We start from the raw sequence: 16,011 nt of genomic DNA, 5'->3' as shown, positions 1-16,011 counted from the left end.
AGGATTTTCAGACAGGAAGGATAGATTAGATGTCAATGAGGAATGCCTAGATGCCTCACTTAATTGAGACATAAAAACCTCTGAAAAAATGCTTCCCTAGCAAGGATAACGTGTGTAAGGATAACATAAAAAGGCACAGTTCTGTTGAATGTGTTTGACGCAGAAATCTGCCCTGAGTCTCTGGTCATAGTAAGAGCCATTTACTAAATGGGTACAACGTAAGATTTTCCTACATATCTTCCAGCTGAGCTACACTAGTCACAAATGTATAGCTGTCATTGTGCTGGGGGAACTGAACTCTGTTGTGCAGAACTCAGTGGCCTAGTTTGCACATCACACTAAGGCAAATCATGGGTTAGTGTGATTGCATGGTCTTCTGGAGAGGAGAGTGCAAGTGCTTCACTCCTCCCTGGGTTATTTTGCTGCTCCCCAAATGAACCATGAGCCATAAGCCATAGGACAAGCCTTGGTTACCACTCATGATTAGTCTGGAGATAGTTAAACCATGAGACCTGGTGCACCAGCAAAATGCCTGGGGAAGAGCAAAGTGTCAATGAGCTCTACAGTAGTTCCCACATTTGGGCTAAGCCATAGTTTTATGCAAACCAGGCCAGTGACTGTATATCTTCTGTCTCAAACAAAGGATGAATGCCAATAGCAACAGACAGTATTGGAGCTTTTTCTGCCTATAAGTTTCTGGAAGCACTAGACCGCACCCTCTTAACAGGATCATTACAACAGCTATGTGTCTTTTCTTTGCACTTTATTTTTTGTTCTTTGTTGTTGTTCTAGAAGCAGAGACAAATATGCAGTCCCTAGGTTACTAATGTACATAGAAAGTCATGTTTTCTCTTTCTCTCTGTCTTTCTCTTTTCCCCTATGTACTTCTGTGCTTTTCAGGTTCCAGAGAAATCCAGGTCCAGTAGTTACCTTCATTCAGTTTTGTGAGACAATTTACAATAAAGCAGGGAGAAGAAATTGGCTGGTTCAAAACACACAGTGGCAAATTACCATGTTCGCACCCTTCTAAGCAAAATGAGTGCAGATACAGCATTGTCACAAGGGACAAAATGCACAAGTTTTTTTTAAAAAAAGAAGCAACCCCAGAATGGCAACTTCTGTTTTGAAGGAAAAGCTCCCAGTCCAGTTTGAGGGCCCATGCAATTTTCAGCAAACAAGACCTGCAGTGGGAAATTACAACCAGGGGTGTGGCTTCCAGTGGGAAATTGGTGCATGGTCCCAATTTGGATCAGGAACATGATCTGAGTCAGCTTCCCACACAGATACTTTTCTTTCAAACTGAAGCAACTAGCTTAATGTAATGTGTAGTTAGTCCTTCACCCCACCCCCAAAATGATTTCTTGAAATTGTAATTACCCAATCACCCATACAGCATACATTTTGAAGGTGTGGAGTCTGTGGTTTCTCAGGAGCACTAGGTGTTGTTGATGATGTGTGCAGTTTTTGTCTCTATAATGCCCTTCTCTTCCTTCTCTGTGCTCTCGTTGCTCTCCTTCTGTGTTGTTCTGTCTCCATCTTATCTGACTAACCTGGATGTCAACTCACGGTAGGTCCTGATGCAAACGTCGCTTCCCTTTTAGGCTTAAAGGGACAAGGGAAGAGGGTTTAACTAACACACAATTCAAAGTTCCACACAGGCTTTGTTAAGATGGTGGCGTTAATTGTGACATGGGACTTATACTGGGGAAGGTAAACAAATTTTTCTTACAAATTTTTGGTTAAGGGGACATTAAATTCCTGCAAATCTACCCAGTTGTAAATGAGGTTGAGTGCAAAGTCTGTTTTGTGTTAATTGTTGGATAATGTGCAGTTTCTTAGCAGATCAATTTCTCTGGCAAGACAAGAGACTTGTCCATACTTCCGCTTGTCCTGTGTCTGAGCTGAGCAGTTTTCCGCTTGCTCCTTTCCCAGGGAAATATTGCTCTTTAGCTTTAAATCGGAGCAAACAGCAATATGTGGAAAACCTGACTGCAGTTTGCTCTGATTAAACAGTAACGGTCAGGGGGGAAGCAGTGGGACAAGAAAGTGTGTGGATAAACTCCACAAGGCAAAATGAAACTCTGAATGAATTTGCATGTATCAGTGACCTGATTGTGTTTGCAAGAATTTTGTGGGGAAGGAACTAGTTTGAAAATATACAGTACATTTGACCAAGTTAGATCAATGTATTTCATTTTAAATGTGTGAATTGCTTGAACGATTAACATGTACATTGAGGGTATGTATGCATGCATACAAATGTGTGAGTGTTCCAGTCCCATTTGTTTTATGCAAGGTACAAAAGGAGAACATTGGATTTAGGTGAAGCCCCTGTTTCATTTCCTAGGCACCAATCCCGTAGTGAGCACCAGCCACCCTCTCATTAAAGCTACTGAACAGCCAGGCTCCTCCCCCTGCTGCATCATGGCAACCCCACTTCCCATAATCCTCTTGGCATAGATTGGTCCCCTTTGTACACAAACCAGATAACTACAGTTCCATTGCTTACACTGTTCTCCTTGAAATCTCTCAGAGCTCACAGTTGCCAGAAATCTAATCTTTATATTCTGAAAGTCAGAGCATTCGGCATGTATGCAGAAAATTACTGAGGTGTTAAATTTATGTAGCAGCTTATCAATATATATACTGGGCAGCTTACAATCAATATTAAATACAGCATGTAATAATAAAAATCAACACTAAGAAATTTCAGGCATCCAAAAAATAGACTTTTATTTGCAACAGAAACAACAGAAACCGTTTACAAGCCAGAGTAAACGTCACTGGCCACAATAGCCCAAGGTTAGTTTAAAGTGCAATTAGCAATAGTCTTAACTGAGCCATGGGTTCTGTCTCTTCCTTTCACTAAATCTGCTATCCAGTAGACCAGGGATAGGAGACCTGTGGCTCTCCAGATAAAGCAGGACTCTCATCTCTCACCCCTGACCATTGTCTGGGATTGATGTGAGTTCATCAACATTTGGGTGGCCTCAGGCCTATAATCTCTCTAGTAGATTATGATGATTAATTCATTACTCCCTCCAAGGCAATATACAGTTAAATAAAAATATGCAATAAAAACACCACATAAAACAGAACAAAACCATTACTAACAAAGTGGAATTTTAAATGCATGAAATCCAGGTGCTACTGGATTGGCACTATTGTAGGTGCCACATAATGCCAAACCTCAGCAGGGAGCGAGAAGGACCAGGGAGGAGGAAAGTGGATGTGAGCTCGACATAGTCACACCTTCACATCAAGCCATGGTTTGGCTTATTGTGATATGTGAACCAGGCCACCATCTGCCTTCATTTCTTTTGCCAAAATTTGTGTTCCTTTTTGTTCTCTTCCTTTGGCGAAGGCTTCCATTTTCTGAAGGAAGCCTTTTGGATAGCTTCCTTGACTCTGCTGGCCTCCTCGTTGCTCTGGGGGCATTTTTCCTGATCTGTATGCAGTCTAGCTGAGCTTCTAGTTTTGAACAATCCTTACTCCCAAGAATTTTAGATAGTTTTGACGCCTCTTGACTTTCACTTTCAACTTCCCTTTTTACCAATCCCCTCATTTTGGGGGAATTTCCTCCTTCAAAGTTGGGCTTTGCCCACTCACATATATGTTGACTTTTTCACCACTAGGGTTACTGTTACTATCTGGTCCAACAACCCTTATATCTTGTACCAGGTTCTGGGCACCACTTAAGATTAAGTCCAGGACCGTCACCCCTCTACCCAACTTTTCAATGATTCCGTCATTTAGGGTATCTAGAAATTTTTAACTCTTTGTCGTGACTGGAATAAACATGTGCCCAGCCTGTGTGGTGATGACTGAAGTCAGAGAGAGACCCAAAATTATGAGCAAAATACTGATAAGGAACCTTAGGCTCCCCTTTTGCCAACTCTCCTTTTCCTACTCCTGAAGTAACGCTTTATGGATTATGTACATGCATTTCAGTGCTTAGGCAAGGTATGGGGGAAAGGATACGCATGTGTGAAGGGGAACTAGGTTCTCAGTGCATGGTGTTCCTGTGCAAAACATTATGGTATTGCTTCTCTTCCAGGACAAACAGGATGATGACGATGATGATGAAGAAGAAGGGGAAGGAGAGGGGGAACAGGAAGAGGAGAAGGAACCAGAGAACCTGGGCAAGCTGCAGTTCTCCCTAGACTATGACTTCCAGGCGAACCAGGTAAGGCACCCAAATGAATAGGTGGGGCGAGAGAGAAGGGGAAAGGCTATGCACCCAAAGCTGTTGGAGAGATGTCACCCAGAGGGAGAGCAATGATAGCAGAAGCAGTTAACACAGTTGGTAGCTGTGTGTTATTTAGCAACACATGTCAGAGAGCCTCAGTGCCATTTTGATTTTGAGGGAAAGCAGCTTCAGCGAGATGGCAGTATTGTTGAGAAGCAGTATATGTGAAAGAGAAGCTTTGCTCTTTCCCTGCCCACAGGAAGTTGAGGTTAGGAAAAGATTAAACATCCCCTTCTCCCATTCCAAATTCTCTCTCCACACACTGCTTTTCCTTTAAAAACAGTGGCATGCAATTTTATGCTCTTTTTCTTTCACAAACCAGGTGATGGAATAATGGTACTTTCCCAGTATACTTTTATTTGTAAGAAGTAATGTGAATGGCTCTCTCTTGGTGGTCAATGAGATAATCAGCTTCATGGGCATGACATAGTGGCCAATGGATTTATAGGCCCAGTTTGTGCATGGTGCTAAGCCAAACATAATGGCTTAGCATGGCAAAAGGTGTAAGCTCCAGAAAAATGATTGAAGTTGCTTGGCTCCTCTGGTTGTTTTGCTGCTGCACTAGTCAAAGATGTGGTTTGGCTTAGCATCTTATCCAAGCCTGGCTTGCAGTTTTGGTTTCTCAACAAATAATGAGCTTTAACCGAAGTTTGCCCTGTGGTTTGTAGCTCATGGTTTATCAGGCAAGGCTGAGCTACAAACACAAGTTTGGATGATATGTTAAGTGAAATCATGGCTTGGCTCAGTTTGGTAGAGCAGCAAAGCAACCAGAAGGACTGGCCGAAATCTCTCCCAGAGACTGCTTGTTTGGGCTGAATCATGGTTTGTTTCAATGTTACAGAAGGGTAGTCTCCGTATTTATCGCAAGCATAATGAAAAAGGAACACATGGTTAGTTGCTGCTTTTCATTCTTCGTCATTATTTCATTTATTAAATTACTTATACTGCCCTTCTTCCTAGGGCGGTTTACACTATACAGTTATGTATGTTATATATCATAGCAATAAACTAAACTAAATAAGATGGTATTTCTAGGCTAATTGAAGAATAACACCTGTGAGTATAACACAGAAGGACAACGTAGGGCATCTAGCAAGATCAGAAGGAAGGTGACAGTTCATATTAGTTCCGAGGCCAATTTCCTTCTCTATGCATTGTGCTGTTTGGCATGTGGCCTTGCAAAGCCATTTCATTTCCTAAGACCTATTTTTCCCTGACAGCTCACAGTAGGGATCCTCCAAGCAGCTGAGCTCCCAGCACTGGACATGGGGGGCACATCTGATCCTTACGTCAAAGTCTTCCTGCTTCCTGACAAGAAGAAGAAGTTTGAGACCAAAGTGCAAAAGAAGACCCTTAATCCAACCTACAATGAGACCTTTGTCTTCAAGGTAAGACTTCTGTTGGCCTAGGCATCCTCTGCAGAGGATATATTGCACACAGCTAGAACACTGACATATTTGTGGTAGCCCCCAGACAGAAATAAAGAAGTACTGCAGGGAGCAATACCCAGTGTCGCTCGGGAAAAAATGGGGGGGGGGAATAATTCCTGGCAATTGAAACAAAATGTATTATTGGGCAAGATCATTCCAACAGCCTCTTAAGAGAGTTTGTTCCAGGTGCCAAAGCAGTTACTGAACCACAGTCTTCTGTTCTGTGTAACAGATTCCATATCAGGAGCTGGGTGGCAAGACGTTGGTGATGGCTATCTATGACTTTGACCGTTTCTCCAAACATGACATCATTGGAGAAGTCAAGGTGCCCATGAACACGGTGGACCTGGGGCAGCCCATTGAAGAATGGAGGGATCTGGAGAGTGCAGAAAAAGAGGAGGTAAGGAGCCGAGGGAAGTGGAAGCATCTTGGTTTCTTTCATTGCCTTTTGCTGCTGTTTTTTTCCATTACCTTATTGCTTCTTTTTATCTCAGCTGTGCAAATGTGGGTACTGATACTGAAAGTGAATTTTGCTAAGGTCTTTGGTAGGAAGTTGGCATTGGAGAAATGCAGATTTAGAAGGCTTAGGTTCTTGCTGGGCTGAGCTGCCTTCTTTAAGGAAACCCTCAGTCTCTCAGCAGAGCATCTCTGCACCTCAGCCTTCTGCTGCTAAATGATCTTTGTGGAAGATCATTTGCCTCTTGTCAGTACCATAGGAATGGAAACTGATTGGTCAAGTCTGAAAACCAAGTTCTCTACTGCCTAGTTGGAAGAATAAGGTCTTGGATTAAAAAAGATAACATTGACAAGTCAAAAGTGATGCATATCGATGTGTGTGTTTGTGATGGTGGGGAATCCCTAAACCCTAACTACATATAAACAATGTTGAGTCCAAAATTGGCTATTTATTACTTTTCAGGAAATAAATCTTAACATCATTATGGGGTTTCTCACCTCGGTGATTTCCGAGGGGTGGAGGAACTTGTTATTCCTTCTGTGCATCCAGCCCGTGTGGTGTAGAGGTTAGTGCGTTGGACTAGGACCTGTAAGACCAGGGGAGGCTCACTCAGTCAGGAACCCTCGGGGTGATTTTGAGCCAGTCTCTATCTCTCAGCCTAACCTACCTCACAGAGTTGCTGTGAAGATAACATAGAGAAGGTAATAAATTTATACGTCACCTTGACCCCTTGAAGGAACGGGGGAGATATAAATGTAATCATAACTAAAAATGCATAAAGACAGCTCATTGTACTTTGAATGTATTGTCCGTTGTTCCTCTGGTTTTAGTATTAATGCCTGTGTATAAGCGTACCAAAATATGGAATAATCTCGCTGTTATTTATTCAGTTTCTCACCCACCCTTCACCATGAAGTCCCAGGGTGACTTTATAAAGCAATTTATAAATGCAATATTAAAATAAGTTAGAAACAAATTACGGTCAAGCGAATAGGATGGTCCTTAAAGTATATATCTCAAATGTCAAAGGCCAGGATAAAGAGGGGCATTTTCAGCATGTGACAGACAACGTAAGGAAGGTGTCAGATGCTTCTCCTGCTCCTGACACCAGGTCCTTTGCTTTCCTGGCTGGAGGAGGCGATGGTGGCCAGAGTTGCAGTGACAGGGCAACATTCAAATTATCTGTCTACTAGACGGTAAGAAGGGGCAGCACCTTCATAGCACAGTGTGAACAGGGCAGTTGCGTTATGCCATGACTTCCGCCTTAGGACTCTGAACTTTTATTGGCACTGAGTAGAACTCCAGATTTCATTGCTCTCCCTGTTTCCCTCGACAGCCAGAGAAACTGGGAGACATCTGTATCTCATTACGATATGTGCCCACTGCCGGGAAACTCACTGTCTGCATCCTGGAGGCCAAGAACTTGAAAAAGATGGACGTCGGAGGACTTTCAGGTGAGTGCAGAACAACTTCATGCCCACCAGATGGCACCTAGGAGCCAGGGCTGAAGGATTTTCTGGGCTTTTTGCACATTGAGGCATAAAGTAGTTCTTACTTTCATTGCTTTGTAATATGAATGTATAACCCACACCTGCCAAAATGCTGCTTCTTCCTCTATATTCTTCCTCTTAATTACTTTATTTTGATTTGGTATTTTTTTTACCTGCCCTTCACCCTAAGGTCTCATAGTTCTTTTTTTTTTTGGGGGGGGGTGTCCTTGGTCTCACATTGCTTAAGTCTGAGTGACACCAGCTGCATGGATGCTACTTGAAAATGAAACATGTGTTGTGAGCATTGGGCAGCTTCCCATATGGCTGTGACCATTTATATCTATGGCTTCTTGACCCACCCACCCCAAAAGGGAGAGTTGTACTGGTATGGAAAGTTGCTTCCTCCAGCCTCCTGCATGGGACTGTGGCCATTTCAATCTTGAGATGTCAGCCATTCCACTAGAGAAGCATGAGCCAGCCTTATGCTGCCCCAGGACGTGAGGAAAACCTGCTGGGTCAGACCAAAGGCTCATTTAGTCCAGCATCCTGTTCTCACAGTGGCAAACCAGATGCCTATGGGAAGCCCACAAGCATCCCCTGAGCTGAGGAAAGCCCTTTCCCCACTTGCAATTCCACACGGTGGAAGTAGAGCGCAGCCATCATTGCTAGTAGCCTTGTGCTCCATGCATTTGTCTAATCATAGAATCATAGAATCATAGAGTTGGAAGAGACCACAAGGGCCATTGAGTCCAACCCCCTGCCAAGCAGGAAACACCATCAGAGCACTCCTGACATATGGTTGTCAAGCCTCTGCTTAAAGACCTCCAAAGGAGGAGACTCCACCACACTCCTTGGCAGCAAATTCCACTGTTGAACAGCTCTTACTGTCAGGAAGTTCTTCCTAATGTTTAGGTGGAATCTTCTTTCTTGTAGTTTGGATCCATTGCTCCGTGTCCGCTTCTCTGGAGCAGCAGAAAACAACCTTTCTCCCTCCTCTATGTGACATCCTTTTATATATTTTATAATCCTCTTATCCCAAGTCGGTGGGTATCTTGAGCTTTTACAAAAGAGATAAGGACTCTCTGGGAAGAGGCGGAGGATCCATAGGAAATGCATCCTGCATAAGTGGCTCTAAACAACCAATGATTCCGGATTATGGAGCAAAAAGTTAATGGCATCTCTGTCTGCCCTGTTCCTCTGTGCAGCATGGCTGATTCCTAGCTGTTTCCCCTTGAGGTTTCCTTTCAGTGTGTGTTAGCTGCCTGCAAAGTCTGAACTGCTTAGCCTTGCTTTTCAGATCCCTATGTGAAGATCCACCTGCTGCAGAATGGGAAGAGGCTCAAGAAGAAGAAGACCACCGTCAAGAAGAAGACTCTGAACCCCTATTTCAACGAGTCGTTCAGCTTTGAAATTCCCTTTGAGCAGATACAGGTTCGCCTGCTTCTCACTTGAGGGAGTTTGGGGGAGGGCCATGCAAAGGGCTCCCAGGTCACTGAGCTCATCCCTGGGCTGATAAAGTCCTCTGCCATCTTACCTGTACCATGGGATCTTATGTTGGGCTCTCAAAGTGCATGGGCCAAATCTCTGAATAGTCTAGCCTCATTTCCTCCCTGTTGGCAATGGAAGGGGAATGTTCTCAAGGGATAAGCTTTAAAAAGCCTGGTGAGTTTTGTACAGGGTGAATCCTGTAAAAGATTTGATTTAAGTTAGGCGTTTTTTTAACAAGTCCAGGCCTGCCTGGTCCAACCATTCTCTGACGAGGGACATGTTTTGTACTGCATTTATTTTATTTATTTACTACATTTATATCTCCCCTTTTCGTCTGAAGAGATAAAGGCATCATGCATGATTCCCCCTCCCCCTTTTATCCCCACAGCAACACTTTGTGGTAAGTGAGGCTGAGATACAGCAACCCACCCGAGGACACAGTGTGAGCTTCATGGATGAATGAGGATTTGAACCCAAGTCTCCCTCACCCTCACCCAACACTCGTAATTGCTGCACCAGCACTCAGTTCATTGTTTCCCATCACAGGACACAAATGTTGTAAAGAACAACCAGAAGCCTGCCAGAGTGCAGTTTCAGTGTCTGCAACCAGAGCTAGGTTGTGGACATTTTGCGCATTCGGTCCAGACACTATATAGAATAAAGGAGAAGGAAGCATGAGCTACAGCTGCCCTCTTTGTTGTGTCAAAATTAAGTCCTCCATAGATCTCAGGGTGGTTAACAACATTAAAAAAGAACAAAACATATAATAAAAAGAACAAAAGCAAACCAATAATCCCACAACATATTCAAAAGGTCAGTTAAAGATGTCAGTTAAAGGCCTGGTTAAAAAGGAACATTTTTTGCCTGGTGCCTAAAGGTGTGTAATGAAGGCACCAGGCGAATCTCTCTGAGAAAAGCATTCCACAGATGGGGAGCCACTGCAGAAAAGGCCTGCTCTTGTGTTGCCACCCTCTGGACCTCTCGTGGAGGAGGCACACGAAGAAGGGCCTCAGATGGTGATTGCAGGGTCTGAGTGGGTTTATATGGAGACAGGCAGTCCTTGTAGTCCTGTGCCACATCCCTACCTGATTCCGATTCCGTTTCTTCTATCATCAGTTTAGGTGATGATTGTTTAGCTGGTGCCATCTGAACCATACTGAACCCACAAGCTGTTTTTGTGTCTTCCTGCAAGCCACATTTCAGTCAAGATATGATTTTAAAGATGTTCTGACACTGAGAGATTTTGGATTTAATATCTTTTGCTGTGTTGCCTGTACACCACTGCTTTGGTGGAGCTCTTGTGGCTTTGTGGTGCCCAACCACTTGTGGAAGGGATTGTAGTTGGGGGGGGGGCGACGACAGTGCAGTGGCTGAACCAGGGATAGGGGAATAGGATAGCTCTTGTGAATACAGAAGTCGGCCATTCCTGATCCATAGGGCCCCCTTTCAAATCTAATGATAGTAAGACACACAGCAGAATTAGATTACATAGCCATTCTATAATAGCATTACCCACGTGAACTGTTTAAAATAGCATGCTTTTATGTTAATGCCTAGTAATGAGTTTAGGGATTTTACAAAGGGGGGGGGGAATGAACCATCTCAAGCCATCCGAGCCTTGTCCAAATCCCATAATTTCTGTGTACTTATCCATAAAATGATGTAGAGTCCTATTAACATATAATCACTTGTGTAAATGATGCATAGTAACTAGCTCGCTGTAGCTGCATCCAGGGAGCATTCTGCAGAATCCATTGTTAAAGCTTTTAACCTGGTCTGGGTCACTTCAAGCTGCAGGTGTAGCTCACAGTGCAATGCTAGGTATGCCTACTTGGATGTAAGCCTCATGGAGTTGACCCCACATGAGTGTATATAGGATTGCAGCCTCAGCTGATGCATTGTACATGCTTCCATCAAATTTATCAGTTAAAATCTGACAGAATAAGTGTACTTTTTTGTTTTGTTTTTATATAATGCAGGCACATGTGGTAGCAGATACTTTTTTAGAGGCTTTTCCTCATATAAGAGAGTTTTTAAAATCAATATTTCCAGTTACAAACAATTCTTTTGAGTGGATTAAGGCTTCGGTCCTATAAGCACTTGCCTGGGAACAAGTTTCATTGAACTCAATGGGGCTTCCTTCTGAGAAGGCAAGCATAAGATTGCACTGTAAAAATTCAATCTGAGCAATCCAGTGATTTAAACATTGCAGCCCTAGTCACATACAAATCACATGCATCAAATTTTGCGTGCATCATCTCATCTTTGCAGCAAGCTCTTGTTCAACCAAAAATACATGCTATTTCTGATCAGGATTTTCCCCCCAATGAGATTGTCACCCTGTTGTGATCCTCTGCTCCTTGCCCATTAATCCCAGAACAATCTCATTGCTCCTAAAACCCGACATGTGGGAACAAACCAGCAACTATCATTTCCAGCCTTTTTTTTTTTTAAAAAAAAAGATCAACTGAGCACCTACTGAACTTCAAGCGGAAATAGTATACCATAATAATAATTTCTCTTTTCTTGCCTCCCATCCAGAAAGTGCAAGTTGTGATTACTGTGCTGGATTATGACAAGCTGGGGAAGAATGAAGCCATTGGCAAAGTATTTGTCGGCAACAAATCCACTGGCACGGAGCTAAGGCACTGGTCTGACATGCTGGCCAACCCACGCCGCCCCATTGCCCAGTGGCATTCCCTGAAGCCTGAAGAGGAGGTGGATGCAGCTCTTGGGAAAAACAAATAGGCAGCTCCATACCCCAGCATCACCTTCTGAACATTCAAAGTGATCCAGAGCTATCAATACCTCAGTTAGGCAACATTTGGTTTCTGTTCCGTTCTGTTTTCTAAGCTGCAATACCCTTTCTTTGATGGCTGTAGAGGGATTCTGGATGAACTCGAGAGCATCCAGAGGGGAAAGGTTTAAAGACACAGCTGTTCCTTTCGCATTCTTCAAAGTAGTTTTGTCTGCTGCATGTTCCATCGTCTCTCTGTGTCGTTCTCTTTGAGCGCAAAGCAAGCTTCGTACTTGGGTTTCTCCCCAAGGCCACCATGAATAGCAGCACAAAGCAAGCTTTGCTTTTACTCGCTTTGGGATCTTCTTCCTTAAATTGGACCTTTGAATACCGTGCTTGGATGATACCAGAGCCTGACAATGTGAGTTGACCAGATACACTGTGCTTGCTTTGGAAGACAGCAAGGTGCACGAAGTGGTGCTCTTGGGAACCATACGAGCATCCTCACACTTCGAGATTTGTGGCCTTCAGCCATTGGCCACCTAGCAGAGAGAACAAGGAGCAACTCTGGCACTGGAACATCCCTGATTATGTGGATAGCTGGTGGCTTAAGTCTCTTTGGTGAGGGGAGTGTGGTTTTGAGCATACAAATTACCTAATACTAATTGCCCTGTATTATCTAGGTAATAGTCTTCTGCTCCCTTATAGTTTTCAGTTCTTGAGTAGAACAGTGGAGTGGTACTAGGAGATTATTGGGGTGCAATAACTACACTTGTGAGTTGCCACTCTTCTGTCTTAAGTGCAGGGCAGAGCATAAAACACACTTTGTTTTTGAAGGACAGCACCATGGGATATTTATGCTAGTAGCCTTGCCATGTGGAAATTAGAAGGCCCAGCCCTGCAGGTAAGTCAACTTCTAGATAGTGGTGTTAAACTGGGTGCATAGTGGAAAACTGTAGCAAGAACTTCAATGCAGCTTTGAGACCTGAAGAAAACGGCAGCCCTGGGTTGGTTTGCATACAGTTCTCATCCTGCCTTGCACTGTAGAGATATTTAGCAGGAAGGTTAATTTGCGTCCATATGCCAGTGGTAAGGCACAAGCATTGTATGCAAAAAGATCCCAGGTTCCATCCATTATGCCCTCAAGTATCACTGGGAATGTCCTGTTTGAGAGCCACTGCCCATCCGAGTAGACAGCACTGGGATAGGTGGCCTGACTCAGTATAAGACAGTTTCCTACATTCCTAACATCTTAAGGGCCAAAGGCGTATGGGAAGTACCTGTGTTTTTCTAATACTCTGATGATCTGCTAGATGGGAAGAGCAGGTAGGACAAGCAGATTTGCCCAAAGGCCTACAGAATGCTGTATTGATCTTAGATTAATTTATCTAATTTCTCAATTAGGAGAGTTGAAGCAGCTTTCGGCTAGGAGCCTTCTCCCCCCCCCTCCCGCCCCCGCAACGTCACTCTTGGCTAGTAGAGGGAGCATTGTGCATGTTCGAGTTTAGAGGGAAAGTGAATCCATTCCAACCTAAGGACCAAAGATGCACCAAAGGCAGCAGCATCTCCTGTTCTATATAGTATTGTCCGGCTGCCAAAAACATTTATGGTTTCTTTGCTGATCCCAGAGGGATAAGCCATATTATCTTTGCTACCTAGTGTTTGCACTGATCCCTGAAGGGCCTTCCTGTTTCATTTGTTGCACCAGATACCAATGTCTTGGACGTATTGACTCCCTGTTCAGGTTGTTGGAACAGGAAGGATGTAGACACTGGCACCACTCCCAGGCCTCTGTTTTACTGAAGGACCATCAGTCCTGCTCAGTTCAAGCTCATCATCTAAAGAATACAGCGGTGAATGCGGGCCTGACGCTTTAATGTTTGCCTTGGTTGTGTTCCATTTAGTCACCATGGTGGTCCTCGGACCTTTTGGTGCTGATAGGGGGAAAACAGATTCTAGCCATGAAGATGGTTGAGCAAGGCTCAGGCTTTATACAAGCTGCAGATTCATGGAGCAAAAGGCCTCAAAAAACTGTCCTGTGAGGGCAAAATATTTAGCCAAGGAAGATCTCTTGTGCAAGCTTCTTCATTGGCTTAGCTGGGACCAAATCAGTCCTGCTTACCATGATCATTTTAATATTTTGGCTGCACAGCCAAATAGCGACTTATACTTTTGTGTTTGTAGGAATAGACAGAGAGAGCGCACTGGTGGTGTTCTGAGCATGCAGAATAAGGCAGTCCCTCCCTGTGCTTCAGCAGCCTCTGTGGCAATAATGTCTCCCTTCCTATTCTGGCCACCAAGGCAAGACTTAAGTACCAATATTGGCTTTAATGTTCTGAGCTGCCTGTCAGCCTTTGCCACCTGTAAGGAATTCTGAGCTTGAAAGAACAGCTTGGCTAATGCAGACAAAGCATAGGGTTCTTGGGTGTTGTACGCTGACCTCCCATGGGTTGTAGGTTTCTTTGAATTCTTTGTTTTTCAGCTAGCTAGCTAGGATTAGGCCTCAGGTCTAGCTGGGTGGCAGTAACTGTCTCTGTTTTGTGCCATTCCAGCCCGCAGATGAGAACTGAATGTTCCTCCATATACAAAAACGAAACAAGAATCCTGCCGTGTAGAAAACTAGCATGACAGAAGGCATCTCCTTTCCTGCATAGGATAGGTTTGTTGGTTTGTTTGTACGGAGGAGCATTCCATTGTGTGATCTTCCCCTTTCAATCTCAAATGGTACAGCCCAGAAACTAGGCCTTAAAAATAGGTGGTTCCTGCCCAAATGGGCCATTGCAAGTAGAAATCCCAGGATCATTCATGTACAGGCAGAGTTAAACCACTTTGGTTGTAGGGGTGAGTAAATACCTTGATGTTAATGCACTTTGAGGCTTGGCTCTGCTTCTTTTTCCTTCCTCACCAACTTTACTACAGAGATGGAAAGGGAGAGCCATCACCAGCTGCTTAAAAATGCTCTAGAAATGTGAAGAAAAGAAATGGGAGGGACTCTTTAAAGGTCTTCCGCATGCTTCCCTGCAAGTTTCCTTAATCAAACCTAAAAAGCTACAATTGCAGCCCTGTTCTATCTGCACATTGCTACCATGGTATCACCACCTGTGGGTTGTGCTCCTAAGCCCCATGAAGTGAGACTTGGGTTTATTTATTAATCAGACCTGCAGGACCATATGCAATAGTGCCTATGCTTAATCAGAAGGGGAAAAAATCACTGCAGCATCTCTGAAAAGATAGCTTTGGTACTGGTTTGTTCTTTTTTAAAAAAAACAAATATGTCCATCCCAATTAAAGGGTACATTAAATTTGTTCCCGATTAAGGGTAGATAAAATTTGTGCCTCTCTTAGCTTTTAATGCTGCCACTGGCAAAGATAGGGTTTTAAGGCATCCTTGCAGAAGGGTGTCCTTGTGGAGTTCTGAATCTGTCCATGAGATTCTTCTTCTTAACCTAGACATGGCACCATCCCTAATCAGATGCCATCGCAACAGCACCACTGTAGTGCCAGGAAGTCCCAATAGCAGAGGGAAGGATCACATGTTTCTGTCCACAAAGATCAAAAGGTGCCTTTGCAGGTTGTAAGCATGGTGGAATAATGAGCTCTTCATCCCTCAGAGATTCTCATGAGGTTCTGCAATGTCCTGCTTTCTTCAATAGTGGGTGAGCACTGGAATCTATGGGTGCGCGCACATTTGTGCCAGTGTGCCAGTCTTTGTGTACAGTTCCTGGTCACTGCAGGCATCTATACATTTGGATAAAGGCTGCCAAACCAATTTGTATTATTTTGTTACAGTGAATTACAGTGCTGATTATCTCCCCAGGTTATGCTTTTTTTGCCTCCTCTTACCTACAGCTGTAGAACCTGATGCCAGTTCTCTCCCAGACCCGCCACCGTTTGGTGGGATTACTTTGCTTTGATCTGCAAAATACTAACATTTATAACTGTTTCTAGTGCAGAAGCCCTGTTAAGTCTGTTGCAACGAGAGCAGCAAAGAGTCTTGTTTCACCTTTAAAGCCCAATACATTTATTATGGTGCAAACAAATATATGCCATAATATAAATTTTGTTGATTTGCAACTGTGTGATGTGTTATGTAAAGCTTGCAAACGTCACTTCCTTCCCTGGATTGGCAATTCATGCTTCTAAACAGTGTCACTTGAGGC

At 43.7% G+C, this 16,011-nt stretch overlaps 1 protein-coding gene across 4 annotated transcripts in view; it reads left to right on the top strand.

The window, feature by feature from the left end:
* SYT2 (synaptotagmin 2) overlaps positions 1–15,049 on the top strand; it is a 136,664-nt gene extending 121,615 nt beyond the window's left edge. For 3 of the 4 annotated variants that reach the window (XM_082227426.1, XM_082227424.1, XM_082227425.1), the window contains 6 exons: positions 4,058–4,186; positions 5,470–5,637; positions 5,912–6,079; positions 7,473–7,590; positions 8,924–9,057; positions 11,656–15,049. In XM_082227426.1, coding sequence (XP_082083552.1) covers positions 4,058–4,186; positions 5,470–5,637; positions 5,912–6,079; positions 7,473–7,590; positions 8,924–9,057; positions 11,656–11,862 — 924 coding nt within the window. In that variant the 3' untranslated portion in view covers positions 11,863–15,049. The remainder of the gene's footprint in view (positions 1–4,057; positions 4,187–5,469; positions 5,638–5,911; positions 6,080–7,472; positions 7,591–8,923; positions 9,058–11,655) is intronic. The other variant, XM_082227427.1, reaches the window with a different exon arrangement.
* The last annotated feature ends 962 nt before the right edge of the window (positions 15,050–16,011 follow it).

This window comes from Podarcis vaucheri, assembly GCF_965113315.1.
Source record: "Podarcis vaucheri genome assembly, chromosome: 6".
In the NCBI taxonomy this organism is placed as follows: Eukaryota; Metazoa; Chordata; class Lepidosauria; order Squamata; family Lacertidae; genus Podarcis; species Podarcis vaucheri.
The sequence above is the reverse complement of the archived record's forward strand: the minus strand, read 5'-3'. Positions and strand labels throughout refer to the sequence as shown.